General features: G+C 41.0%; 3 protein-coding genes across 3 annotated transcripts; 2 read left to right on the top strand and 1 right to left on the bottom strand.

The window, feature by feature from the left end:
- The first annotated feature begins 309 nt into the window (after window positions 1–309).
- LOC146636613 (oxysterol-binding protein 1-like) lies at window positions 310–13272 on the top strand. The gene is made up of 17 exons (XM_085349605.1): window positions 310–629; window positions 1885–2057; window positions 2160–2368; window positions 3456–3618; window positions 3865–3976; window positions 4117–4300; window positions 5469–5586; window positions 5893–5950; window positions 6144–6308; window positions 7713–7958; window positions 8509–8629; window positions 8856–8959; window positions 10436–10531; window positions 10701–10888; window positions 11075–11310; window positions 11434–11472; window positions 11653–13272. Exons 2-17 carry the CDS (start codon window positions 1921–1923, stop codon window positions 11793–11795), a joined length of 2319 nt encoding a protein of 772 aa, XP_085205731.1. The 5' UTR covers window positions 310–629; window positions 1885–1920; the 3' UTR covers window positions 11796–13272.
- A 3213-nt stretch (window positions 13273–16485) lies between these two features.
- LOC146636614 (N-acyl-aromatic-L-amino acid amidohydrolase (carboxylate-forming) B-like) lies at window positions 16486–18985 on the top strand. The gene is made up of 6 exons (XM_085350940.1): window positions 16486–16751; window positions 16840–17035; window positions 17113–17206; window positions 17294–17401; window positions 17495–17607; window positions 18740–18985. The coding sequence occupies exons 1-6, from the start codon at window positions 16492–16494 to the stop codon at window positions 18983–18985; spliced, it is 1017 nt and encodes a 338-aa protein (XP_085207066.1). The 5' UTR covers window positions 16486–16491.
- Window positions 18986–24038: 5053 nt separating this feature from the next.
- LOC146636615 (claudin domain-containing protein 1-like) lies at window positions 24039–26561 on the bottom strand. The gene is made up of 4 exons (XM_085350941.1): window positions 26270–26561; window positions 25289–25396; window positions 24967–25104; window positions 24039–24259 (listed from the first exon to the last, which is right to left on the bottom strand). Exons 1-4 carry the CDS (start codon window positions 26559–26561, stop codon window positions 24039–24041), a joined length of 759 nt encoding a protein of 252 aa, XP_085207067.1.
- Window positions 26562–27192: the final 631 nt, after the last annotated feature.

The following is a 27192-nucleotide window of genomic DNA, read 5'->3' on the forward strand; positions in this document are numbered from 1 at the left end:
CTGTATTACATACCACTACATGTCACGAGTGTCAAGCGATTACAAAACAGTGATTGTAATTATTAAAAAATCGCAATGTTTTATTGCCTCACGGGTAAATGTCTATTTTTTTCCTCTCAGTTGCGTTACACTAACATGTAAAGTCATTGTTGGTGGAATAAAGTATTAACCGTAGTTACCTTAACTGTGAACAGTGTAGCGACTGTTGCTTTATAAATGAATTAAATGTGTCAAGATGTGTAGTTTGGCTTAATGCTAAACGTAGTTAGCCATAGCTGCGTGTTTCCACACGGAGACCCAGCACTGCTGCACCGGGTGTAACCAGCGAGCTAACATTAGGCTAGTTAGATGTAGCTAGCTAGCTATAGATATTTGTGGGTGTACGCAGCTGTAGAATGAACCTTATACACGCAAATATTGAGGGGCAGCAATAAAACGTGTTGCTGTCACTTCGTTTTAAAGTCGCACTGTTGTTGCCGTCGACGTCTTCGGTCTGTTTGTTTGCCCCATTAGCTGCCTTGTGTTGGTTTGTTAGCCTCCTCAGCTAGCCAGTGTCGTATGGGTATCAGAGTTAGCAGTGACTTCACCCGGCTGCTGGTTGCCTGATCTTTCATTTTGGACACGTCAAGGTAAACATTTAGCCATCGGCGAGTTTGAAAGCTAGCTAGTGATGAAGCCAATGTTTAGCATTTGCTCTTCTTCGCAATGCTTTTTAAATATGCAGACACTAGTTAAATAACTTGGAACAATCGTGTCAGATTGAGTTTATTCACTTTAAGCTCCTATCAGCGATGAATTGTTGTTACCGACACTGTCATTTATCTTAACTGGGGCTAATGTAGGCTAACCTCTGTTGTCAAGTTCGTCAGTATGTTCAGATTTATCTGATTTATTTATCCAGTTACTGTTGTTAAAACCTGTTGTTGTTCTGTTTGCCCCTTAAATTACAGTAATTTTCCCTAAAAGAGAATTGGACTGAATTAGACTCAAATCTGACTCAAAACTGTTAATATTTGGACTATTTATCAGTAAGAAGACAAAATAACACTAAAAGTTTTTATTAATCTCTTCATCAGGCGAAAATAATAATTAATTTTGGTAAAACGTGTCACGAGTAGTCGGTATGTATTGATCTCTCGGCCGACCTTTGACCTGTCATTGCACACTCAAAGATCAGTGTTGACACTCATTAATAATCAATATTAAAGACTTTCAGCTTGGAAATAGGGTTGTAGTCAATGAAAAGAAGTGAAATTGTTTGTGTTTAAGAATGTCAGAAAATGTGAATTGGACTTCACACAGTTCAAACTAACATTAAATTTGGACCATTGGTTTAAAATCCAGAGATATTCAGGTGTTTTATATATTCAGGTTATATAACAACTGTTAAAATTTACTTTGTAAGAGCTCAGTGAATTACATTTGTGGAACTTTTTATAAAAAAAAAAAAAACGTGTTCTGTCCATTGTTGTGCTGATGAAACAAGTCACAATACTAAGACTGTATTTATATAGCACCTTTGAAAGCAGAGGTTGACAAATGACATCGAGAGCTAGGGGGGGGGGGGAAAGGTAATCAGAAGGTGAATGAAATGCAAACATCTTAACCAGAAGGCTTCACATGGGGGCCTAAAAAAACAGGATGAAAGCATGTGATTTAAAGCAAGATGCTGTTTTTGCAACCTTAGTCCTTAACCAGATTGTTCCAAACCCAGTGCACCCACATTGCAAAAGCAATTTCAGTTAAATTAAAGCCTCGCCTGGGGAACGCCGAGAATGGTCACACCTGAGAATTCAAGGAACTGGCTCCTAATTGATTCACCGAATCACTGTATCAGCCAGTCTTGTTATGTAAATGATACAACTTTCCATCTTCCCCCTCAAGGTCCCTCCAGTCTGTAGCTTAAGTTTAGGGGGTGTGATGTCAGAAGCCAAGACCCCCACTCCCACCCCTCCTGGAGACACATACAAAGGATGGGTGTTCAAGTGGACAAATTACATCAAAGGTTATCAGCGGAGGTGGTTTGTGCTGAGCAATGGGCTGCTGTCATACTACAGGTACACCTTTCTGTAGAACACTGGTATAGTTTAAGGATATTTCTCTTTTCTTTTTAGTTACTTTTTATTCCCAAAGTCAAATGAGGCTCTTCTGATTATTAGGACCCAGGCAGAGATGGGTCACACGTGTCGGGGCACCATCAACTTGGCTACAGCTACTATCACTGTGGATGATGCCTGCAACTTTGTCATCTCCAATGGAGGGGCACAAACATATCACCTCAAGGCCAGCTGTGAGGTGGAACGTCAGCGATGGATCACTGCCCTGGAGCTGGCCAAAGCCAAGGCTGTCCGCATGCAGGCAGAGTCAGGTAAAACAGACTTCAGGGGAATTATTTAGTGCTTCTGTACATATTTACACGCATGTCCACTTTGTTAGGTACACCTTGTGTCTACTGGGCTGGACGCCCTTTTCCTTTCAACAAGATTCAACAAGGTGCTGCAAACATTCCTCAGAAAATTTAGTCTGTATTTTCATTATAGCATCACACAGTTGCTGCAGATTTGTTGGCTGCACATCCATGATGTTTAACCACACCCTAAAGGTGCTCTATTGGCTTGAGATCTGGTGATTGGAGTTCATTTGAACACAGCGAACTCATTGTCGTGTTCAAGAAAACAGTTTGAGATGTTTTGAGCTTTGTGACATGCTGTGTTATCCTGCCGGGCAGTGTACTAGATGGGTACACTGTGGTCATAAAGAGCTGGACATAGCCAGCAGCAATACTCAAGTAGACTGTGGTGTTTGAATGATGCTCAGTTGGTACTATGGAGTGGACACACTCTGGGACCTTTAGTAAAAACACCAGCAGCGGCCTGAAACATTGAATGTTGCAGCAGAAATCAAGTCTCATCAGGTCAATGTTTGTCCCAATCTTTGATTAGCCAGTGTGAATTGGAGCCTCAGTTTCCTGCTCTTAGCTGACAGAAGTTGCACCCGGCCTGATCTTGTGCTGCTGGAGTCCATTTGTATGTGATGTTGGACGTGTTGTTCCTTCAGAAAAGCTCTTCTGCACACCTTGGCTTGTAAAGAGTAGTTATTTCAGTTACTGTTGCTTTCCTGTCAGATGAAGCAGTCTGACTGTCCTCTGACCTCTGACATCAGAAAGGCATTTTTTGTCCAGAGAACAGCTGCTCACTGAATATCTTCTCAACAGCCATGACACTTTAAGAGTCTCTTAAATCACACTTCTTCCCCTTTCTGATGCACAGTTTGAACTTCAGCAGGTCGCATTGACCAATCCTAAATGCACTCAGTTGCTGCCATGTGATTGGCTGATTAGATATTTGATATTAACAAGCAGTTCAACAGTGTACCTTAGAAAGTGGCTAGCAAGTGTATTTATTTATTTATTTATTTATTTAATTTTCCTTTCCTTTTGTTTGATTTCCTAACAGATGACTCGGGCGATGACTTCCCTTCATCGTCACCACGCATCACACAAGGTGGTGGGTCACAAAATTCAGAAGTCCAGTCTGCTCTCAGAACCCTGAGCAACAAAGTGGAGGATCTGAGCACCTGCAACGATCTGATCTCAAAGCATGGCTCTGCCCTCCAGAGGTCAGACTTAAACCCATTTTGCCTTGCTCTTTGCTTTAATCTTCAGGCAACAGTCTCATTTATGCCTCATGTCTCTACTAGTCTACTATGTGAGCTCTAAATTTGAAGTTATAATTCTGTAGGTTTGGTAATTCAGTGCCATATTCAGATGTTTTGTACCATTTGCAGAAGAGTCCTGTTATAAAATCATTGATGTGTAAATTGACTACATATTGTCCAAACATCCAAAGTTCATATTTTTTTCAGGTCATTAGCAGAACTGGATGGTTTACGTCTGACTGGAGAGGCTGGGGATAAGATTCGCCAAGTCACAGAAAGAGCCACTCTGTTCCGCATCACCTCTAACGCCATGATCAATGTAAGTCTGACATCCTTGTGTGTTGATCTCTGAGTTTTTAATATATAATGTATATATACCAGAGAAGACCTTGTCTATGTATTACTGCGCAGCTTTTCAATGAAACACATTGAAAAGTGTTTCAATGTTATGCTTCTCAGGCGTGCCGAGACTTCTTGACGCTGGCACAAACTCACAGCAAGCGATGGCAAAAGGCCCTGCAGGCTGAGCGAGAGCAGAGAGTGCGGCTGGAGGAGACTTTAGAGCAACTGGCCAAACAACACAATCACCTCGAGCGAGCATTCAGAGGAGCCGCACAGGCTAATGCTAGTCCAGACAATAAAGGTAAGTTGTGATTCTGACAAGATAACAATGAAGGATGATGCACATGTCTATTGACATTCTACAAGAGTGTGAGTTAATGTTTTCAGAAAGTTTTTATTGTAATACCAGCACTTATTTTGTAAATCTTACTTCTGACCTCCATACAATAAGTAAAAAGAGTAAACTAACCCTGAAAATAATAAAAACTAAACTAAAACTAATTTTTCAAACAACAAAAACTAAACTGAAATATGAAAATCGATTCTGAAAACTAAATGAAATTAAACTGAATTCAAAACCAAAAGTCAAAGTGAAATGAAAATAAAATACTAAACTATTATAACTCTTATCAGGTACATGTGGCGTACAACTCTTTCGAAATCAAAGATGTGGGGCCACCAACTGTTCGCATTCGACTTCGATTTCTGAACAAAACTCATTAAACCTCATTTCCCACAGAGATATTTTTCAGTGGTAATCCAAGAGCCTGCGAAAAATTTCATTGGCTTTTTATCAGGGGAACCAGGGAGATGCTAACTCCTGGGTGACCAAGATTTTCTGTGGCTGACATACGAGAGTCCTTGTGATCAAGCACTTAGCAAGAAAAATAGAATCAAGATGTGAAACTAAAAGAACATTATCAGTTTCAGTCTCATCAAACTTTTTAATTACTCCGTTATTGACTAAACCCCCATTTGAAATCCCCTTGGCAATTATCAGGTAAATGTGAAGTCAAGTTTTACAAGTAGCAGTACCCGTGATTACCTGATTCTGATTCCATGTAACCAGATGTGAGGAATTGCAACTTCCTGTTTTGTTTGTTTGTTTTAAATTTTTGTTTTAACACTTTAAATGCTCTGAATCAGAGGTGTCAAACTCCAGGCCTTGAGGGCCGGCGTCCTGTAGGTTTTAGATCTCACCCTGGGTGAGATCTAAAACTTCAATCAAATGATCAGTTCATTACCAGACTTCTGGAGAACTTCAAGACATGTTGAGGAGGTAATTTAGTCATTAAAATCAGCTGTGTTGGATCAAGGACACATCTAAAACCTGCAGGACACAGACCCCCGGGGCCTGGAGTTCGACACACCTGCTCTATATTACATGTTGTTTTATTGTTTTTGTGATACCTGGAGAATCATCTTTAAGCTTCTGTATAGGGAAAACTTAGATGTTTGTTTGTGTTAAGGTGCTGCTGGGCCTGGAAAAGGTGAGGCCAGTGATGAGGATGATGACAATGAGTTCTTTGATGCCATGGAAGAAGCCCCCGAGTTTATCACTGTACCTGCGGACCCCCAGTTTCACAAGTCGGTATCTTTCCCTTTACCCGTCGGTACAGATTGACAGATGGAGTTAATTGGGGGTTTTCCCCAAGACTTTGTGTGTGGCTTGTCTTTGTTTTTATATATTTAGACCACTTCCTTGTATCACATTCCAGTATGTATTTATCTTAAGTCAATCAAATTGTGTAATGACAGATTGGTGTGTGTGTGTGTGTGTGTATCAGGTCTTTTTTTTTAAGCCTCTCTTTTCTCATATGTGAAAATACCTGATTAACTAGTAACGTTCACGTCACTAACAGAATCTATTTGCTTTTTTTTGATCTCTTACAGAAGGTCAAGCAGTAATATCAGCGGCCTCAATAGTGAATTGTGTGCAGATGATCAGTCGGTAGGCCTCATTCTGTCCGAATCATTGAAATCTTATTATAATGCTGTATCCCATCTTTTAAAATAACACAGTCTGAATGAAAAGCTGCAGTAGGACGGGTGTTGTATGGATATTCTTTAAACATGATTTTGTTGCTATGGTAATAAATCAAAAACATTTCCGTTTTATATTGATAAACGTTTCTGCTTCTTAGCTTAACGAGGAGCCTCTTGCGATGAACCAGGAGTCCCCCTCCCAGGAGCTGGTACCCTTAAAGAAGAGGCGGACACGCATCCCAGACAAACCAAACTACTCCCTCAACCTTTGGAGCATCATGAAAAACTGCATCGGCAAAGAGCTGTCTAAGATCCCGATGCCTGTAAGGATTTCTTACTGAACGTCCAGTCAGAGTTACTGAAAGCTTGTTGTTCTTCCATGTGTGCTTCGTTGTTCACCTGTTGAAAAAGACGTCTGATCAGCTTCATTTTGGACAGTCAGACTCAAAGAGTTTGAGTGTTAAAATATTTGTGTCTTACTCATAATATTCAATTAATGAAAGATTTGGGTGCCTTTTAACACCCCTCCTACCCCAAGTTAAAACCACATTGGAAATATGGTTTGTGTGCGTTTACAGTAAAAATACAAAATCTATGATAAGCTCATCATTAAATGCCACCGCAGTGCCTTCAGAATGTGGCAGCAGTCAGTTCAGTGTGACGAAATTGGAGCGTAGATACTGATCCCTGTCCTTTTTCCGCTGTAAGGGTTGTCAGCATTCTGCGAGAGCTTTTGAAGATGTTTATCGGCAAATCTGCCCAGATTTTGTTTATTTGTGAAATCGACTGTAGGTCACTTGTAGGATGTGGGTCAGCAGAGTTGTCTAAAATGAGCTACCATCACGGCTTTTTATAGGAGTCCAGACAAACTGATTTGTCAGACTGATCACTGCTGAGATAAATGGTCACATGTTTGATTTGGCTTTGTTCTGTCAACTTATCACTGCCATTGTGTCGCCCTGCCCCCACTCTAACAATAAAGAGTTTTGTCTCTGCCACATTACAGAGATACTTTGACATTGACACATGTCGACTTCCTGTAGCTTAGCAACACTACCCGCCAGGTCACTGCTGACCCATCTATGGTTGTGGTTTAGAAAATGGCTTGGGCTTTGCTTAAGCAAAAGGCTAAATTAGCAGATTTTCAGAAACTGGCAATACAGGTTTTCTGTTAAAAGCTTTTCTATTTGGTCTTTCCAAACAGAAGACGTTACCCAAACCATACCTGTACCTATCTAACAATCTACACATATATACTTTTACTGAAGTGACACTACATAGCAAGTGTCAGTGTGTGTGTGATGGGCCTCGCTCACATTGAGTGTAGCAGAGTGGAGACAGATGCATATGCTGACAACAACTCTTAAGGTCACCGAAAGCGTAATAAAAACTTTCCAAGAAGTGAAGAGGGAACACAAACCTGACCACAGTTTGTGGTTAAGTCACAAACTACTGCAGCAAGTGTGAAATTGCTCAAAAACTGCTGACTCTTTGCTATTAGCTTCCTCTGTGCTAACAAAGCTCTCCCAGAAGGAAGCAGTGCACTGCTGCAGATGCACACAGGACAGTATAGAACCGAATTGAACAGATCAGCCTGTGGTCACTTCTACCCAGTCTAGCTTTTTGAATCAGGTTCAGATCCACGTCTTAGCCATGTGTGAGATTTGTTGCTGGAATTAATACATAACACAAATATAAAAGTAAATTTCAAACATTTTGCTTTCTAGGTTAATTTCAATGAGCCCATCTCCATGCTGCAGCGGTTGTCTGAGGACCTCGAGTACCACGAGTTGCTGGATAAGGCCGCAAAGTGTCAGAACTCTTTGGAGCAGATGTGCTACGTGGCCGCCTTCGCAGTGTCTGCCTACTCCACCACAGTCTACCGCACGGGAAAGCCTTTCAACCCTCTGCTGGGAGAAACGTATGAGCTGGACCGCAAGAGAGAAAGTGGCTACCGCTCCCTATGTGAGCAGGTGAGGGAGGAAAAAAACCAAGAGAATGGAAGTTTTCCAACCGAGAACTGTAACCCAAGAGAGAGATTGAATGTCAGAAAGGAGGAATTAAAAAAAATCCCACTGACTTGGCATTAAGAGAGAATCTTGCTTCCTTTTTCTGCGCAGTTGGGGTTGAACATGCTGGCAGGGAACCAGAATTATTATTATTATTATTATTATTATTATTATTTTTTTTTTAATATGGAGACATGAAGTGGCGACTTTTTTAAAAAAAAATCAAAAAGTGTCATATTTCTGCCCCTTCTTGTCATAAAATACACCAACCTAAAACAATCTAAAGTCACTGGTTGATCCTGAATAGATTATTTGTAGAGGAGGAAATCAAATGGAGGTTTTGTGTGTGTGTGTGTGTGTGTGTGTGTGTGTGTGTGTGTGTGTATAAAAGCTGTCATGTCACATGTCAGATTTATGAGACTAAATGTGAGTCACATCTATTGGGGATGACTCAGACTCACGAAGAATAGGACTTGATGTTTTGTTGCATCAGAAAAACATTTTCTCTTTCCAGGTGAGTCACCACCCACCTGCTGCTGCACATCATGCTATCTCTGATCGTGGCTGGACGTTGAGACAAGAAATCACAGTTGCGAGCAAGTTCAGGGGGAAATACCTCTCCATTATGCCTTTGGGTAAGAGGCAAGCTAGGTTAGAAAACAAAGCATACCATTCTTCCATAGTGTCAAGGACAAAAGATGTACACACAACTATCATCAGAATTTATAAGTGACTAAAGAGTGTACCAGCCCACACCTTTCTTTAGTTGAACCATAAAACGGTAATTACTAATGAACAAAGGTTTTGCTTTGCTTTTTGTTTTTTTTTTAGTTTGTTTCATATTTCTTTTCTTCGTCACAGGCACAATTCATGCAGTCTTTGAGAAGAGCAATAATCACTACACATGGAAGAAAGTTAACACCACGGTGCACAACATCATTGTCGGAAAACTTTGGATCGATCAGGTGAGACGCTCGGACACGTCGTTGCAGGGCCACAGGGCCTGATCTGCAGAGGAGGCAGGAATGAAGAGCAAGAAAGGATCTGTTATGACGCTCCTAACAAGGAAAAATAAACATGGGTTTATCTTTTACAACCAGCTTTGCCACGATATGATTGACATGATGTCTTTTATGGAGAGACAATAACAAGTTCTCATGCTAGTAACATTAACAAAGAAGTGACATTTGAATAGAGTTACTGACGCCTTTAATCACTTCAGTGATTCACAATGACATTAATATGCAGGGTGGATACCAAAAAGAAAACGCACAAAGAAAACTTTTGAAAGGGTGTACTTCAGCACATCCGTACACTTATCTGATCTCCTGCACGTACACGTGTACATGTTAGTCATCAGAGATCTGCATAACTCATTCTGTGCAGATTTTTACGCAGGGTGCCCTTCCCACTACTGCCCTCCCATTTATTTGGCAGTTTGTTTAACAGCTTTAACTCACTTTAACAGGTCAGGTTCTCGATTGGTTCTCATATCTAAAATTTAGAAGTTTTCAAGTTTCACTTGGTAGCATCTGGGGTTCCTCAGGGCTCTGTCCTTGGTCCATTACTCTTTAACCTTTACGTATTCCTGCTTGGTCCCATCTTAAAGAATCGAAATATCATTCTTATGCAGATTAAACATAGTTGTACTTATCATTTCCCTCTGATGTAACCTCACACACTAATGATTGATTAGACTGGATGTCTAAAAACTTTTGTAATTTAACAGAGAGGTGTTGAAGATATTTGTTGTCAGAGACTAGTTTTCTAAAACACAACAAGCAACCCAGGAATCTGTACTGCGGTCACTTAGTTCACTTACAGTTCAGTACAGAATTACCTTTTAGTCCTTCTTTTTGTTAATATAGCTTTCTGTCTTTAGGCCTCCCGGTACACCTCTGACTTAGTGTCTATAACAAGGTCAAACCTCTCAGGTCATCAGGGGCAGCTCTTCTCACTCCTCTCAGATTTAGATTCGAGTGTGCTAAGGGAGCTTTCTGTTAGTGCTCGCCTGTTCTTTGAAACAAGCTGCCTGCTGACCTAAAGGTCAGTTGCAACTATGCCTGCCTTCACAGACAGACTCGGGATTTTACTCTGTGTGTTTGTATGTGTTACAGTGTATTTTATTCCTTTGCAAAGTCTGATTTGTTTTTTTATTGGTTAATCGCAAAGAGTTCACATGTAATGAAATGTGCTATATAAATGAATTTGCCATGGCTGGTTGCCATCACATAGCATTAAAATACCCCATTTCTTTGCTTCCAGTTCTAATTTTTACTCTACAGATAAAAAGTAGAGTAAGAGCATTGCGTTGCAGCATTTTAACTTGAGTGTGAAGTAACATTTTTATCTAGTCGATATCATCCCCACTTGTGATTTTTTTTTTTTTTTTTTTTTTTTTTTTTCCCTCCTCACTGTGTATCCCTGTGTTTCCCTTCCAGTCTGGTGAGATAGACGTAGTAAACCACACCACCGGAGACCGCTGCCACTTAAAGTTTGCTCCTTACAGCTACTTCTCCAGAGATGTAGCCAGAAAGGTGAGAAAGATGCAGAAGACCTGAATAGATGTAGTCTGTTTTTCTCTGACTTGCTTTGAAAGAAAACTCACACACAGTAGGTGCATCAAGTTTGAACCAACAGACAAATTTTAATATACAGGCGGTATATTGTGGTATTGTGGTAACCTCCCCTCTCTTCTGTTTTTAGGTTACAGGTGTGGTAATGGATAAAGATGGAAAGGCACACTACGTGCTGTCGGGCACATGGGACGAGAAGATGGAGTTCTCCAAGGTGATGCAGAGCAGCCGAGGAGGCGAGAACGGCACTGAGGGCAAACAGAAGACAGTCTATCAGACCCTTAAAGCCAGAGAGTTGTGGAGAAGAAACCCTTTACCGTAAGTGCTGTTCTAAAAAGTAAAACCGGGCTGTGCTGCATTAGTTACGATTTAGAGGTGCGCACATAGCTTTCTGAAGCAGAAATAAACATTAGACCTAAACATGGATGGCATCAATGCCAGTATCAGGGTGTAGTTTTGTGTGACTGAAAGCGCTGCTGTGCTGTGCTCCGTCATCCTCCTCAGCGATGGAGCAGAAACCATGTACTACTTTACTGCCTTGGCCTTGACCCTGAACGAGCCTGAAGAGGGCGTGGCTCCCACAGACAGCCGACGGCGGCCTGACCAGCGCTTAATGGAGGAAGGTCGCTGGGACGAGGCCAATGCTGAGAAGCAGCGGCTGGAGGAGAAGCAGCGCACCGCCCGCCGTGAGAGAGAGAGGGAGGCCGCAAGCCAACGCACCTCGAGTCAATCAGAAGAAGGTTAGAATCGAACTTGTTTGTGCTTCACTTTTTCTTTACCGTACTCCTCTCCTCTCTGCATGGGGAAAATCATGGAACAAAGGGGTAAAACGATTCTCTGTGATCCCCTTTTGTCTTCCAAAGCTGTCGATGAGGACTCTGTTACCGATCCCTCCTTGAAAGGCAAGTATTCCTTTTTTTTTTTTTCTTTCTTTTCTTTTCTTTTTTAGATAAAAATCGATTAAACTGTCTCCATTTCATGTTTAAATTCATGTTGCTCTAGTGAGCAGCTCATTAACTTTCTGGGGATCTTTTTTTTTTTTTTTTTTTCTTTCCCCCCCTCTGTCCTTCCCTCTCTTTCAGGCGCACCTCATGACAGCTATCTTGCACTTTGGTTCGAGCGCTGCGAGGACCCAATCACAGGTGAGGAGATTCACATCTATAAGGGAGGCTACTGGGAAGCTAAGGAGCGCGGGAGCTGGGAGAGCTGTCCCAACATCTTTTGATCTTGGCATTGACTGCAAAGTGCCGTGAAGAGACACCATCAAAGGCCTGCTGTTCCCCTTCTCTGACGGCTGCTCCCCTCCAGTTGCTCTCTGTTCTAAGAGATCTCCAGGACGGTCACTGCTGTCTGATCCACAGGGAGAGCAGGGTTTTCTCTCCCTCGTCCCATATTTGGTTTCCCCATCGTTGCTGTCACATATCTGAGAGGACTGGAATGAAAATTTCTTTGCTGTTTGGGTGCTTTTGTGTTTTGTTTTTTTTTTAGTTTTTTTTTTTGTTTGTTTTTTCTTTTGTCCCGCTGAGCATGAGTGGGAGGATGTGAAACGAGCAGTGCTTCCAAATCAAGTTTGCTCAGTCTTTTCAGATCAAGAGTGTTTGATTGAGGTGATTCGGGTTTTATTTTTTGTTTCTTGTTTTTCCTGTTGTCACCCATAGCATTATCTGCTTTGGTAATAACTCTAGAAAAAAAATAAAGGGGGGGGGGGGGGGGGGATAAAACCTGATTAATATATACATTTATATACAGGTATGATTAAAAGTAATTTTCATTAAACTGTCAACTGGTGGCCTTCAAGACATTAGCAAGTTTTCTTTTGTTAATCTCTGATTTAGTGTCTTAACGTAATGAAGTGAAAGTTGTAGCGTGCTCGTATGTATGACTGCTTATCTGCTCTTCCATCACTTTACAACAGGGCCACTGTGCAGTGTGCTTTAAAAAAAGATGACCTTTCACACTATCACGTTTATAATTAGGTTATTTTTCTTTACCAAGGCCTAGTGGGAAGTATGACAGTGAAAATTGTAGTGTGGCAAGGCCTAAAAAAAAACAAAACCTTTCTTTGCCTTAGAAATGAAGAACCTGCACTTGTTGTTGCAAATTGTCTCATATAACTGTTTACCTTAATAATAAATAATAAAACTACCCCCTTTTTTTTCCCCACAATGCTGGAATAATATTTTGACATTTTTGTTAATCAAGTGAACGGTAACCAAATTTACTGTAAAAAAAACAAAACAAAAAACAAAACAAAAAAATTGTTTTAAATAGTGCAGGATACTTGCTGTGCTCTTGTATTGACTGTAAAACAGACAAATGAGTGAAGAAAACATAAAAAAAAAAATACATGTTCATACATATGCAACTACATGTTGACACCAAAAACACAGGATATATGTATGTGTGTGTGCGTGTGTGTGCGTGCATTTCATAATTTTGATTGTAAGTGTACTTAAAAAGTGAAGAATAAAGAATTGAAAATCATTGCAAATAACTGATTTTATAAATGTATAGAAATTCATATTGTAGTAGTAAGGTAGACTTTTTTTTCCCTTGTATTTTTGGTTCCTCATAATATTGGTAGGCTTCATTTTCCAAAAAAAGGGAGTTTCAGTACTTGACTCAGATGGGCGAGGGACGTGGCATTGTTCAGTATTTTGTATTAACAAAGAGAAAAACTGAAATAAATGCTCTAATGTCAAACAGCACCTTTATACTGTTTTTCTTTAATCTGTATTTCCAGGTTTTCATTCTTAAGGTTCACTAAATTAGTTTTTAAAACACATTGATACATAGTTTAATTTTTTTTTGGTAATTTTTAAATGTACATTATCACAGTGGGTTTTAAATGAAAGGGGAAGTGACTGAAGTGCACAGTGTAAGCTTTGGCTGATCCTGAAGGTGTTTTTGTTTATTCGGGTTTTTCAGTCCAATGACGCTTCTTCCACTTGCATCTCTTTGAACTTTCTACACTGAACAAAAATATAAACGCAACACCTTTGTTACTGCTCCCATTCCCCATGGGATGGACGTAGAGACCTAAAATTCATTCCAGATACACAATATAACCATCCCTCCCAAACAGTGGTCACAAATCAGTCCAAATGTGTGGTAGTGGGCACATCTGCTATATTGAGATAATCCATCCCACCTCACAGGTGTGCCACATCAGGATGCTGATCTGACATCATGAGTAGTGCACAGGTGTACCTCAGACTGCCCACAACAAAAGGCCACCCTGGAATGTGCAGTTTTTTGCGCTATTGGGGGTCTGGGGACCCAGAACCGGTCAGTATCTGGTGTGACCACCATTTGCCTCATGCAGTGCAACACATCGTCGCATGGAGTCTATCAGATTGTCAATTGTGGCCTGTGGAATGTTGGTCCACTCCACTTCAATGGCTGTGCGAGGTTGTTGGATATTCGTGGGAACTGGTACACGCTGTCGTATACGCCGGTCAAGCACATCCCGAACATGCTCAATGGGTGACATGTCCGGTGAGTATGCTGGCCATGCAAGAACTGGGACATTCTCAGCTGCCATCTGCCCTGAACAATGTGAACCATGATTCATCCGTGAAGCGCACACCTCTCCAACGTGCCAGACGCCATCGAATGTGAGCATTTGCCCACACAAGTCTGTTACGGCGACAAGCTGGAGTCAGGTCAAGACCCCGATGAGGACGACGGGCATGCAGTTGAGCGTCCCTGAGACGGTTTCTGACAGTTTGTGCAGAAATTGTTTGGTTGTGCAAACCAATTGTTCCAGCAGCTGTCTGGGTGGCTGGTCTCAGACGATCTTGGAGGTGAACCTGCTGGATGTGGAGGTCCTGGGCTGGTGTGGTTACACGAGGTCTGCGGTTGTGAGGCCGGTTGGATGTGCTGCCATATTCTCTGAAACGCCTGTGGAGACGACTTATGGTTGAGAAATGAACATTCAATGCACGGGCGACAGATCTGGTTGACATTCCTGCTGTCAGCATGCCAATTGCACGCTCCCTCATTGCTTGTGGCATCTGTGGCATTTTGCTGTGAGACAAAACTGCACATTCCAGGGTGGCCTTTTGTTGTGGGCAGTCTGAGGTACACCTGTGCACTACTCATGATGTCAGATCAGCATCCTGATGTGGCACACCTGTGAGGTGGGATGGATTATCTCAATATAGCAGATGTGCCCACTACCACACATTTGGACTGATTTGTGACCACTGTTTGGGAGGGATGGTTATATTGTGTATCTGGAATGAATTTTAGGTCTCTACGTCCATCCCATGGGGAATGGGAGCAGTAACAAAGGTGTTGCGTTTATATTTTTGTTCAGTGTATTTAAAGTTCCAGTGAACAGCTACCCAGCACTAGTTCAATACTTGGACTTAGCTCCAAATCTTTTATGTGTTTAATTTGTAAAGAAATAATACAGGAATAGACTTCATTGGGCCATGAAATCGCTGGCCAGTCAGTTGACCAGGTTACTATATAACGTTTTGTGTTTTATATGTAAGGCTGTAATTCCTAAACAAGAAAACTTTGCTAAACCCCTTGAATTAAAGCTCAAAGTCTGGATTTCAGTCACAATGTATACTACACAATGGCAACGCAAATTACACGTAAAGGTTCAAAATTAAAGTCATAGGAGCAGATTAGTGTATTTCACAGGTCAACACTGAGTATATTATCTGATAAATATCATGTTTGAATGGAAAAATTGTGCTTTGTACAGGCATGCTGTTATATAGTTTGTCCACTAGAGGGTGCTACTCACCACAAAATGAGCCACAGGATGGCGTTTCCTGCCTCAGAATGGATGTGTGTTACTGGACTTTAAATGCCCTCTGAGAAAATAAACTAAATGAACCACTTAACAAAACTGGTATATTTTCATAGTAGCGCTGGTGAGAGGGGGTAAAAACAAGCCTCCTGTGGGGCTTTTCCTGCTTTTGGAGTTTTCATGTACACTTCTTACACTTTTCATCACCTTTCACCAACAAAAGGTCTTTTCTTTAAATTTATCCATTACATTTTTAGCGTGACAATTATCTGTCCCTTCCCATTTGATTGATCGAAACACTTTGAAGCGCAGTTCTGATTGAGCTACTTTTACAATTAGTAAAAACTATTACAAAATAGAAAGAAATACAGAAAATATGTATTTGAAAAGTCACCTGACGATAATAGAAAATCTATTTGACTTCTTATATGTACTTGTCTATAAATAGTCCGCCTCCCTGTGTGTTCCCTTTAAATCTCCTGCTTGCTTCCAAAGGAGTTGCTTCTTCTATTGTACACATCACAGGCACCTCTCTTTGCTGTGTCATGCCAGCAGATTTATTTTTAGCCAGTTTTTTTTTTTTTTTGAAAGGCAGACTGGAACCTACCATCCTATACACGGGGCAAAGAGAAACAGGGAATACGGGGAAAGCTGGGGAGGGGCTTTTCAGCTCATCTAACCTGACTGATGCTGTGACTACAGGAAGCGACCGACACACTCCATCACACTCGGGACACACCCTTTCCTACCACACAGTGTGGTACAGTGCAGTGCAGTGGACAGGAGGTGGTTGAGAAACGGTGAGAGTTTGTATAACAGGCAGCAACTGCCTGAACAGAGGGAGGGATGGGAATGCTGAATCAGTGAAAATGCATGAAAGCCTGGGAGAGGGTGGAAGAGGGTAAACGGCAGGGGGAGAGGGAAGAGAAAGGTAACAGCGAGGGGTAGACTGGGTAAAATGTACAGTGTTATTCCTTGTCGTTCATTCATCTATAATTTGTGAATATTGAGCTGGCAGTTCACCCTGATTTACATCAAGCTTCTCCTTAAGAGTCTTGCATCTCAGTGCTGATTTACAGTACAGTGCCTTTAAGCTGGAATTGTCCCTTTACAGTGTTCAATAAGTCAGGAAAGTCTCTCAGCTCTCAGTCAGATGGAGGTAGACCAGATGGTGCCTTTGCCAAGGTTGCCCCGGGTCGCCGTGTGTGGAGGTACCCATGGCAATGAGCTGTCCGGTGTGTATTTGGTGCGAGAGCTGCTGAAACTGCAGAGAGAAGTTATGAAGAAAGAGCAAGAGGAGGACTCGAAGCCTGCGTTGGTGCTGCTGGTGCTGTCAAACCCGCGGGCAATGCAGCATTGTCGCCGATACGTAGACACTGATCTGAACCGCTGCTTTACCCACGCCACCCTCAAGTAAGGCAACAATCAGAGATAACACTCATGGTGTCAGTTGTAAAATCAAAGAGCGTGCTGCTATTTTGTATTTTTCTTTATCCCGCAGTGGTCCCTTCTCAGACATGGCCCCCTATGAGATCATCAGGTCCCGAGAGCTGAACGCCCTGCTAGGACCCAAGGGCAGTCCGGAGGCAGTGGATCTGGTCTGCGACCTCCACAACACCACTGCCAACATGGGCCTGTGCTTCATCGGATACTCTGACTGTGACTGGATCTGCCTGCACATATTTAGACACCTGCAAGTGAGTAAACCAGCTTCTTAGTTTAGTGAAATCTTTGCGCCCTGCATGTTTGTGAGCTAAAATTTGAGTTTTTTTAGAGGGAGATGCCAGATACACCAATGAGATTCCTACATTTTGATGTGTCCAACAAAGAGTCCTATTCCCTTGATTCACTGGGAAAACATGGCTTTGGTAAGTTTTTACAGCTTTTATAAATCTAGTCTAGTCAAAAGTGGCATTAGTGCGTGATAACTCTCAATTTAAATCCTTGATCTGCAGCCATGGAGATCGGCCCTCAGCCCCACGGCGTGGTGAGGTCAAACATCTATACAGCAATGAAAGTGGGTGTCCAGCACATGCTTGACTGGGTCCGCCTCTTTAACTCAGGTACATTTTTATAGACATATTACGGGCTGAGCTGAAACAATGCATCTTTGAGGCTCTCAGTTGGTTTCAACCACCTTCTCTGTTTATTACCAGGTAATGTGTTTGAGGGAGGATTTGTGGACGTGTTCACCATGGTTAAACACATCGACTACCCGAGAGACAGCGAGACCCGCAATATCACAGCAGCCATTCATCCTTGTCTCCAGGTACGGCCTGAGATACCTTCACTTAAAAGCAAAAAACTCCTCGGAACAAAACACTGAATTACTGCCAAGCAATTATGTAAGTTAGACATAACCAGGGAGGCTGTAAAGTATGAAGAGGCGCACATGACATCAGAAACAAACTTTATAACAATAAAGTACGAGACATGTACAAAACACAAACAAAGAAGAAGAAGAAAGGCCCTTTGTCCCAAGAAAAATAATCACAGTCTGAACTCAAAAGCTGTTTGTGCAAGAATGAATCAAGTTTTATATTTAGCCTGTCGCCACACCTGCTGTCCAGAAGTGATTCATTCAGTCAGTGTGCGTTTTCTTTTACTGTAAAGTATGAACAATTACAACACAAGGTGAGGCCTTTTTTATTAAAGGAGCTTTGTCCCAGAGATGATACCTGTCAAGGGTTTGTGTTAAGTTGAAATCTTTGTTTCACCTATTTGGAATCCAAACGGAAAAGGATGGCCAAAGGTGACCGGATTAAAAATTAACACCTTTAAGTTAATTCATGTGGCTAAAAGGCAGGCTGACTGGGTCAATGCCAACCTCGATAGTAAAAAAACAACAAGTCAGTTCAATTTATTTAAGATTAACACCGCTAAATGTCAGAAGCAGCTGTACAGGCAGACGCAATAAATAAATGTCTTTATCCATTATACTTTACACTGTGGTTTTTAAGGGAAATGTGTAATGTGGACGACATAGATTAAACTGCTTTAAGCTTTAGTCAACTGAGGAAACTTTAGTGAAAACTGAAATAAGAAAAAAGCTGAAGTAAAAATAAAAATGTGCTGGAAATGTCTGGGAGTTTCGTTAAATTTGTCAACACAACCAACCTGAGGAGGCTTTGGTAGAGATGTTTACTGAGAATAGGATGGTTGCATAACTATCAGTCTGGTATATTGTATTTTTAAACTGTTCTGCACTTCTTAAATTTAGCTCCTGACATATGACATATGATTTTTTTATTTGCATTTAAAAATAAGCACCTAGCATCACTTAATGATATTGCACTTTAAGCCACTGGAGCTTTGTTATGGCACTTTTATGTATTTATGGTTAATCCTGTTAAATCCGACAGGTGTTGCTCAGCACCTAAACCATCTGCTTGTCCTCACAGGACCGAGACTTCTGCCTGCTCCACCCTGAAGACCCCCTGTTCCAGACGTTCTCAGGAGAAACAGTGAGGTATAAAGGCACTGAACCTCTCTATCCTTTCTTCATCAACGAATGCGCTTACTACGAGAAGGGCATCGCTCTCTCCCTGGCAAGAAAGAGGCGCATCACGATTCCTGCAATCCGGGTGCAGACGGAGCAGGAGCAACAAGCTAATGAGCAGGGATTTGCATCAGAAGAAGAGGAGTGAAGACGTTTCCAACACGAGAGTGATGGCTGAATTAAATTTTTACAAAAGCTTTCATTGAAATGATGGCATGCGTTATCTTTCACAGACATGCCACTGTGCATTCAAGAATTAAGTTTCTAGTAAGAATTGAATGTGTAAAAACAGATGGCATGAATTCATAGGCAATTTAATTATTTTAAATATTTAAATTAAAAAAATAGAAATTCACTACCGATTACTACAGCGATGATCAGGATATGTTCAAAATGAAGTGCAAAGAAGCTTGTAATAACATGACCTTTAAAGTACAGTCACTGTACTGTTTCAGGTTCCTTGAAATTAATAAGTCAACTGAGGAACATATATAGATCAAATAAACAACATAAACACCAGATTAAAAACCAATTCACAAGAAAATTACTTTTTGAATGTAAGCGGTCAGCAAAACAAATTAGTGAATGAGCACTACTGTATTTGCCTCCTTTTCTACAAAATCCGTGACAAGATGATAAATATGATCAAAAAAAGTACACTGGGTAAAATTATACCACAATCTGAACCTAAAAACTAGCATAAATTCTAAATGAGTAAATATAACTTGAGTGAAACAATTACGGAAATGTATGCAAAGTATGTTCCCCTGAAATCATGGGAACATACTGCAATGACAGTAATCAGTGTCACTGCCTTTGTTCTTTTGTTCTTCCCGAGGCCAAATTCTTTCAGTCTGTTCCAAAGAAGCTACGTAAAAAAAAAAACCATTACGAAACAACTGGCCCAGCTGACAAAAAGCATGTGCGTTTTTGTTATACTCGGGGTGTGCCCAGTAGCTGAAAGTGGATGAACTAAATAAATAAGGATTAGTTTCAACTGTGAATCATGCCAAGATATTCTTTTACAGATGGCTACTACAAGCTGAAATGTGTACAATAGGTCCACTTTCAAAATGGCTCTGCTCTGTTCCCCGTCTATCGTGACATGCTGTACAACCACAAACTGTATATAAAAGATGGACACTGTGACCATGCTATGTCATTATAGTTTTCAGACCTTTTGACATTTTGTTTTAAAAAGTAAAACAAATCAACAGACTGAACCATACTCTGTGGAGCTATGGACATTTGACTATTGATATTGTTAGCTGCCACGGTTAGCATGGCAAATCTATAATTCACTGTGACATAAAATAGGCTGGGTATTTTGTTTGCCCCCCAAAAAAAGTATAAAGCAAAATATAATTATAATTTGCAATGTTATAATTACTTTGAAAGTATTTGTCAAACTGAAATTACATTTACATAAATAACCTAATTTTAGATCAATGTTCCCTCTAAGCTGCGCATGCGCAATTGCGCATGTGGCATGGTCTCTGCGCACAGAAATGAAATCTAACCTGAACTGAAATTAAAATAAATACGTTAACAATTCTGTTTTGCAGTGTTAGTCAGTGACTGGCTGCTCCCGTATGGGATTAGAATGATGCCACCTTATTCCATAGTCCAGCCAATAATGCGATTCACATTCGCAGCTAATCAACGTCGCTGACAGGCTATGACAGCGTCCTTATGTGCCGACACCGGTGTTTTAGCTAGCAAAGCAGCGTGGCTGATGTGGAGTGAAGCCACATTAATGACAACATGAACAACCATGGAAGATGTGAGCAGGACAGACGGAACAATTGACGGAAAAAGTGTGGACTTAATCCCAGTTTTTAAATTGTGTTGATAGGCCACGTAAAACCAAACCAAACCAAAATCAAAAAATTACTTTGGTTGGGGGGAAGTTTAGGAGTGTTTAGAGATGTGAGAGACTTGTGACTTGCGATGTTTAGCGCAAATCTTGTGTAGTTAGTGTGCAGTGTAGTCAATAGTTTTGTTGTGTGTGTCAGAACATTGAGGTGACTGCTGAATGTTACAGGTGTTACAGGAGTGATACACCTCCTGTTGTCAGGCCTGCAGGTATCAGGCTGTTGTTCTCCTTCATCTCATAGTGGACAGAAAGTATTTTTTGGAGTGACACAGATAATTTGTGTGGCATCAGATTTGATGCAGAACAGCTGATTGTTCTGTAAATTCTAGAAAAACGCCTTGGCTGCATTTTTAGGTTAAACAGCTGCAAATAAACTTTGTTGTTTGCAAAACTCAGTTACTTTTTTGAAGAAGCAACTATATAATTAATTGCCCAACATAGGTCATTATATTCTGTATTATGCAGACAGAGAGTTACAGGACTCTCTCCCAGACCACAAACTCATAATACAAGTCACAGCTTTATAGGAAGAAAAAAAAAGAAAGTTGTGTTTTCAAAATTGGAGTTCAAGATATTTTTACTTCCAATAGTGTTAACATACTACACAGTTCATGAACAAGATTTTTTTTCATTGTAAGTGGGCTAAAGCACTTAATTAAAAGTAGTCTAACATAAATGTAAATGCTGTAATTGGATTATTTTAATAAACCATGTAACTTGGATGGATTCGATGCTGGCGTGACCACAGTGCACACGTCTGCTGTTGCTCACAGTGGTCCAAGGGATCGCTCAGGGAGTTTGTGTGTTCGCTCAGACACATGAAAAATTAGAGGGAACATTGTTTTAGATGTACTAGGTCACATTCCTGAAGCCTTAGTAAACTGTTTACTAATATAGTCTGTTGACATTTGAATATTGCGCTTACCAGAAAGCAGATGAACCACTGCTATTCTAAGTCAGAATCCAGTCAGACCTGCTCAGAAACTGGCACCTCCATAGGTGTGCGCATACAGAGAGAGGGAGATGTGAGATTATTAGTAAATGAGGCATTTAAGTACCTTCCTCTGCATGTCACAAACTTCTGCATAGACTGGGGTAATTATTCAACATCACATGTAATTAATGCACTAGTATAGCTGAAGTTACATATGTGCAGCATGTCCTCCCCGCTGTTGTGGTTCCCTGGTTCTTTGTACTTTGGAGTAAACTGTTGAAGTAGAGTGAAACTTCGACACTCCAGCACCATCTTGGCACCTACAAGAGATCAGTTATTTCAGTGTTTAAGCACATTAAACTCCATTTACTGTATGAATTACATTCATTTCAAACGTTGCTGTCGTTTTTTTAAAATCTCGGTGTATTTTCTATTTCCTGAGGAGAAACTGGCTGTACAAGCAAAGTCAAAATATAAAAGAAAAAAGGAAGCCGTGCAAGAGGCTGGCGCCGCGTCCAGGATGTACTCAGTGACTCACTCTGCGACAGTTGGGCTACGGTGATGATTCCTGCAATCCGAGTGCAGGCAGAGCAGGAGCAACAAGCTGATGAGCAGGAATTTGCATCAAAAGATGTTAACCACATGAGACTGATGACTGAATTCAGTTTTTACAAAACTTTTTATTGAAATGGTGACATGTGTTATGCTTGTTCACACTCACACACGATATTTAAATACATAGTTATCAACTGCTGCAGCTCATAACAGGGGGATTAAGCACTCTTTCACAAACAACACATGGTAGTGTGCATTCAGGGATTGAGTTTCCAGTATTTAAAGGGTGAATGTGTAAAATACAATGTGTTTCATAATGAGACGAACAGTGCATCATTTCAGATATTCATGAAGCTCATAAATCTTTATCAGCAGTGATATTTCACAAACAGATATCATGAATTTGTGGGTAATAGTGGTATTTTTTCTCTCCAAATGTAATTATTTTAATATTTACATTTTAAAAATATAGAAATTCACTACTGATTACTACAGCAATGGTCAGAATATGTTTGAAATTAATTTAGGTGCAAAGAAATGCTGTAGCTTATCATAATATGGCCTTTAAAGTACATTCATAGTGCCAACCAGGGAAATGAGACTAAAACAGTTTGTTTGTTTTTCAGCACATTAATCCGTCAGCTGAGGGACATACATCGATCAAATAAACAACAAAAAACACCCAAATATGAACTAAGAAAATTACTTTCATGAATGTATGTGCTCAACTAAAAAAAAAAAAAGTAAATGAGCACTACTGTGGTTTTCACTTTTTTCTACAAAAATCAGTCACAACATGATGTGATCAAAAAGCAAACAAAGCAATGCAATACATACATCGTGTAGTAAACAAATTATACACACAGTCTGAACATAATAACTACCATAAACAATAAATAAATAAATAAATAAACTTAAGTAAAAAAACAACAACAACAGAGGATTTGAAACAGAATTGTAAATTAAATTCTAGTCATGGGAACATTGTGTAAATACAACAAACCTGTGGCCACATTCGTCATCAACAAAATCAACAAAAATTGCGAAAGTTAAAATATTTTCCATTATACGTCAGTTGACTTGATTATATTTTTACAATGGAAGATTTATATTGGACTGAAGAAAACTATGACAACAACTGTGACGTTTTTAAAAGATAAAATTAAATCCTGTTCAATTTTCAACAGATCAAAGATGTTTAAAAATGTGCAGTACGCATGTGCCCTTATGACAAACAGGAAGAACAGCAATATCACAAAATCTCTGTAATCTGATAAGATGGGATGAGAAGGAAGGAAAACTGAAGTCAGTACACATGAAACCTGTGTAAACTGTCATTTAAGAACTTGCTTTTACTTTTCTTCCAAACAAGATTTTTTTTTAAAATTTATCTGGCACTCTGATACCAGGTATGCAGTTCACGGGGTCATGCCTTCTTATCACTGCCTCCAAAGAACTAAACTATGAAAATAAATCGCAATATATCTACTTTTCCGATGTGACTGACCTGCACTTTGGAGATTTTGATAAAATTTATGTTGTATGAAAGTAGGGCACTGCTAATGCTTCTCTACTTCGTTTCAAGTTAGTCTGAAGCACACGTATACTACATATTGTTCTGGTAAATCTGATTTGCAAACCATTTCCATCCCCCAGGAGATAAAAATCAAATCTGTTAACGCAGCAAGAAGGGTCATTAGTGTACAGGACATGCAAAAATTCTTAATCCTTGAGAGACAAAAACACGTAGAGGAAAAAACCCCCACAACTCATTAAGAAAACGAATCTTGGTGTCAGACTCTAAACAGGGCTTAAGATCCAGAGCTAAATCTCAGTTTATGCCACCCGGTAGGCAGTCATGCGGTAGTAGTTCTGACTATGGCTGCGCGCCGCCCACACTAGCAGGGCGGCAGCCATCATGTGGAGAGGTGAAGAAATGAGGACCAGGTACAGCGACCAGCCGAGAGAGCCGTCCACTTTGTCGGGTAGCATCGACACCCTGTGGAGCAGGTCCATCCCCGCCAGGTAGCAGCACACTGTGGCTAAGGTGCAGAGACCTGGATGGCGTACAGACACACTTAGTTAGGGTTTAATCACTTATCAGATTTCAAATTTATGTTTAGGTAGAAATTTTTGTGCTTATAGTTTGGTATTCACTTCGTAATAAGTCAAATGCTAAGCGTCCAGATAGTATATTTATCATTTTGCAGCATCACTGCTTGTTTCACATTAGATTGGTTAATGTGGAAAAAGCTCGACTATTAGGAAATAATATTAATGGAAACCTTCTTCTCGTATGGAAAAGTATTCGCTGTGAGCTAAAAGCTTGAGCTCCAGACTGCTTGAAACACTCTGCTTGTTAAATTTAATGCAAACAGTGTGTTTCAGACGGTGGTTGAACTGAAAAATAAAGATTATTTTGAATGTTTCATCAAGTTTCTTTTAGTTACCAAGAATAAAAGCTGAAAATGTGCATGATAGGTCCACTTTGCCAACAGATCTGCTTGGTTCCCAGTCATGACAATGTGAGATTGACTCAACATGCACTATAACCACAGACTGTGCATAAAAAAATGGACACTGACTAGATTATGTCATTGTGATTTTCATGCCTCACAAAAGCAATAACAAACCATGGAGAGAACTATATTTAAATAAGTTTGTAGAGTTACTTTCAGATGTAAAAGTTTACATCCCTGAACCCTTATTAAAATGTTTAATTGCACAGTCTGACAACATGTATGGATTTCAACATTGCTCCTACCAGCCAGCATGTGAAGCACTCCTATTCCAAGAGTTGGTGTGAGGCTTCGGCACAGACAGGCACAGAATCCAGTCAGACCTGCCAACACCACTAGACCCAGAGACACCAACGGCAGCAGAAACTGGCACCTCCACAGATCTGCGCACACACAGAGGGATGTGCGAGATAAGATTCTGCCCTGACTGGGATTAATGTAGTACTCAACATCAGATGTAAGTAATGCACTACTTAGACAAGAGGCTGAATCTAATATAGAATATTCTCACAGCTAAAGTGTGGTTTTTGCATATTTTAAAAAGCATAAACTTGTGGCTGAGCTTACATGTGCGCACCATGTCCTCCCCGCTGTTGTGGTTCCCTGGTTCTTTGTACTTTGGAGTAAACTGTTGAGGTAGAGTGAAGCCTCGACACTCCAGCACCATCTTGGCACCTACAAGAGATCAGGCTCCCGTTTATACTCCATTTACTGTGCATTTGAATTAAATTTTCATTTCAAACATTGAGTTTCGTACTACCTGTGGAGAAACTGGTTGTACAAATGCGCACAAAATGTAAAGGAAATGTGAAAGCCCTGAGAAAACTTTTTCACATTATGAAAAGAAATATAGCGTTAAGCACGACAGGAAATACCTACTGTACGGTTGGTTTTTCACCTACAAATGAAAGTGATCGTAAGGCCCAGGTAGAAATTGGTGATCAAAAAAACTGAGTGATCAAACTAATTGGCAACAGTGGTTAAAATTGAATGGCATGTTGGTGTGGTGGTTAGCACCAGAAAGCGAAAATCCACTCTGTTTGGAGTTTGCACGTTCTCCCCGTGCTTAGGTGTGTTCTCTCCCGATAGGCCAGCTCCCTCCCACAGTCCAAAACATGCAGTTAGTGGGGTTGGGTTAACTGGTGATTTTAAATTGGCTGTAGCTATGAATAATTTTTTTGTATGTGTCAGCCCTGCAGGGGACAGGCAGACCTGTCTGGGATGCACACAGCCTCTTGCCCTGTGACAGCTGGCACAGGGTCAAGCCCCCCCACGTGACCCTATAATGAATAATTGGAGGAACAGGGTTGGAATTGATTTCCTGTCTAAGTCTGTGTAGTGGGAAACAAAATAAAATGCTCTGCATAGAGATGTGATGAAAACAGAGGAGAGGCCTGGGAATATACCACACCTGCCTGAGACCAGATGCTCAATTAGAGAGCAGCAAAAGCCATCTCTGTATAGTTTAAACCATCTGAGACGTGAATGATCCAACTTCACGTAAAGCTACAAGGACACTGTGCTACTGACGTCAGCACATATACATACCTGGCTCTTTGTACCAGTGAGCGTTGGCAGGAACAAGCACACACCGCCACCAGAGGCCCACAGTCCCGTTAAGACGGAACAACGTGTCGCTGTAGGTTTTCTCATCGAATTCTCCGTCTATGAACTCCTCGTACAGCGAGCGCAACTCGGAAATGTTGGCCTCTCCGCGCACCGTGGGGCTGCTGTACTGGTACCAGTGCTGCGTTCCGATTGCCACCGACAGATACACGGTGGCTATGATGCTCAGCACGCAGGCGATGACCAGAGCTGTGGCGTAGCGATTGTCAACCATTGTTCACCGAGACAGAGACACGTCAGAAGGGATTAAGTTGATGCCAGCGGTCAAATCGTCGCCCGATCGTTGCGCCTCAATATGGTCGACATACGATGCTTCCAGTCCCCCCACCCTCGCTTCTATCGCAACCACATTGGCATTGGTAACCTTGAAAAACGCACTGTGCTGTATACGGCGGCAGTGCTTTATTTTAATGATTGATACTGATCTCCAGTTCTGCACGAACGCTCAGCGTCAGCAACCCTGCAGCCCGGCTTGGATGCGCCATCTGTTCCCTTGTCCCACTTCTACAGATGGTGGGTGGCCCGACGCTGCGACGGTTCCAGAACAACAAGAGTCCACCACCACCTAAACAACAACCCAGGAAAGAAAGCAAAAAGAGAAGCTGTTATACGATAGGCTAAGCCCATCAGCTTGCAAATTCAAATTGCATGTGTCTGATGGCAGGTTGATGCACCCAGGATGCTAGGAGTTGTAAACACACTAATCCCTGCGTTTTTCTCTTCCGGTTCCGCCGGTCAGCACAAATTAAAAATAGCCTCGTTTAATAGCGCGTACCTCAGTGGTTCCAAAACTTTTTTTTTTTGCTAGGACCCCTTTTTTTTTTTTTTTTTTTTTTTTTTTACAA

Source organism: Diplotaxodon limnothrissa, linkage group LG3 (genome assembly GCF_057381915.1).
Source record: "Diplotaxodon limnothrissa isolate DT_005_m linkage group LG3, D_limnothrissa_male_GT1.1, whole genome shotgun sequence".
NCBI classification, from domain to species: domain Eukaryota; kingdom Metazoa; phylum Chordata; class Actinopteri; order Cichliformes; family Cichlidae; genus Diplotaxodon; species Diplotaxodon limnothrissa.

What these genes read in the sequence shown, in the direction of transcription:
- LOC146636615 (XM_085350941.1), bottom strand. Translation starts at nt 26,561, where the DNA reads ATGGTTGACAATCGCTACGCCACAGCTCTGGTCATCGCCTGCGTGCTG. An exon ending in TCACTGGTACAAAGAGCCAG is followed by an intron (nt 25,397 to 26,269) that starts GTATGTATATGT and finishes GATCTCTTGTAG; the next exon opens with GTGCCAAGATGGTGCTGGAG. An exon ending in AGTGCTTCACATGCTGGCTG is followed by an intron (nt 24,260 to 24,966) that starts GTAGGAGCAATG and finishes TACGCCATCCAG; the next exon opens with GTCTCTGCACCTTAGCCACA.
- LOC146636613 (XM_085349605.1), top strand. Translation starts at nt 1,921, where the DNA reads ATGTCAGAAGCCAAGACCCCCACTCCCACCCCTCCTGGAGACACATAC. An exon ending in TGTCTAAGATCCCGATGCCT is followed by an intron (nt 6,309 to 7,712) that starts GTAAGGATTTCT and finishes TTTGCTTTCTAG; the next exon opens with GTTAATTTCAATGAGCCCAT. An exon ending in CCAGAGATGTAGCCAGAAAG is followed by an intron (nt 10,532 to 10,700) that starts GTGAGAAAGATG and finishes TTCTGTTTTTAG; the next exon opens with GTTACAGGTGTGGTAATGGA.
- LOC146636614 (XM_085350940.1), top strand. Translation starts at nt 16,492, where the DNA reads ATGGAGGTAGACCAGATGGTGCCTTTGCCAAGGTTGCCCCGGGTCGCC. An exon ending in ACATATTTAGACACCTGCAA is followed by an intron (nt 17,036 to 17,112) that starts GTGAGTAAACCA and finishes GAGTTTTTTTAG; the next exon opens with AGGGAGATGCCAGATACACC. An exon ending in CCATTCATCCTTGTCTCCAG is followed by an intron (nt 17,608 to 18,739) that starts GTACGGCCTGAG and finishes TTGTCCTCACAG; the next exon opens with GACCGAGACTTCTGCCTGCT.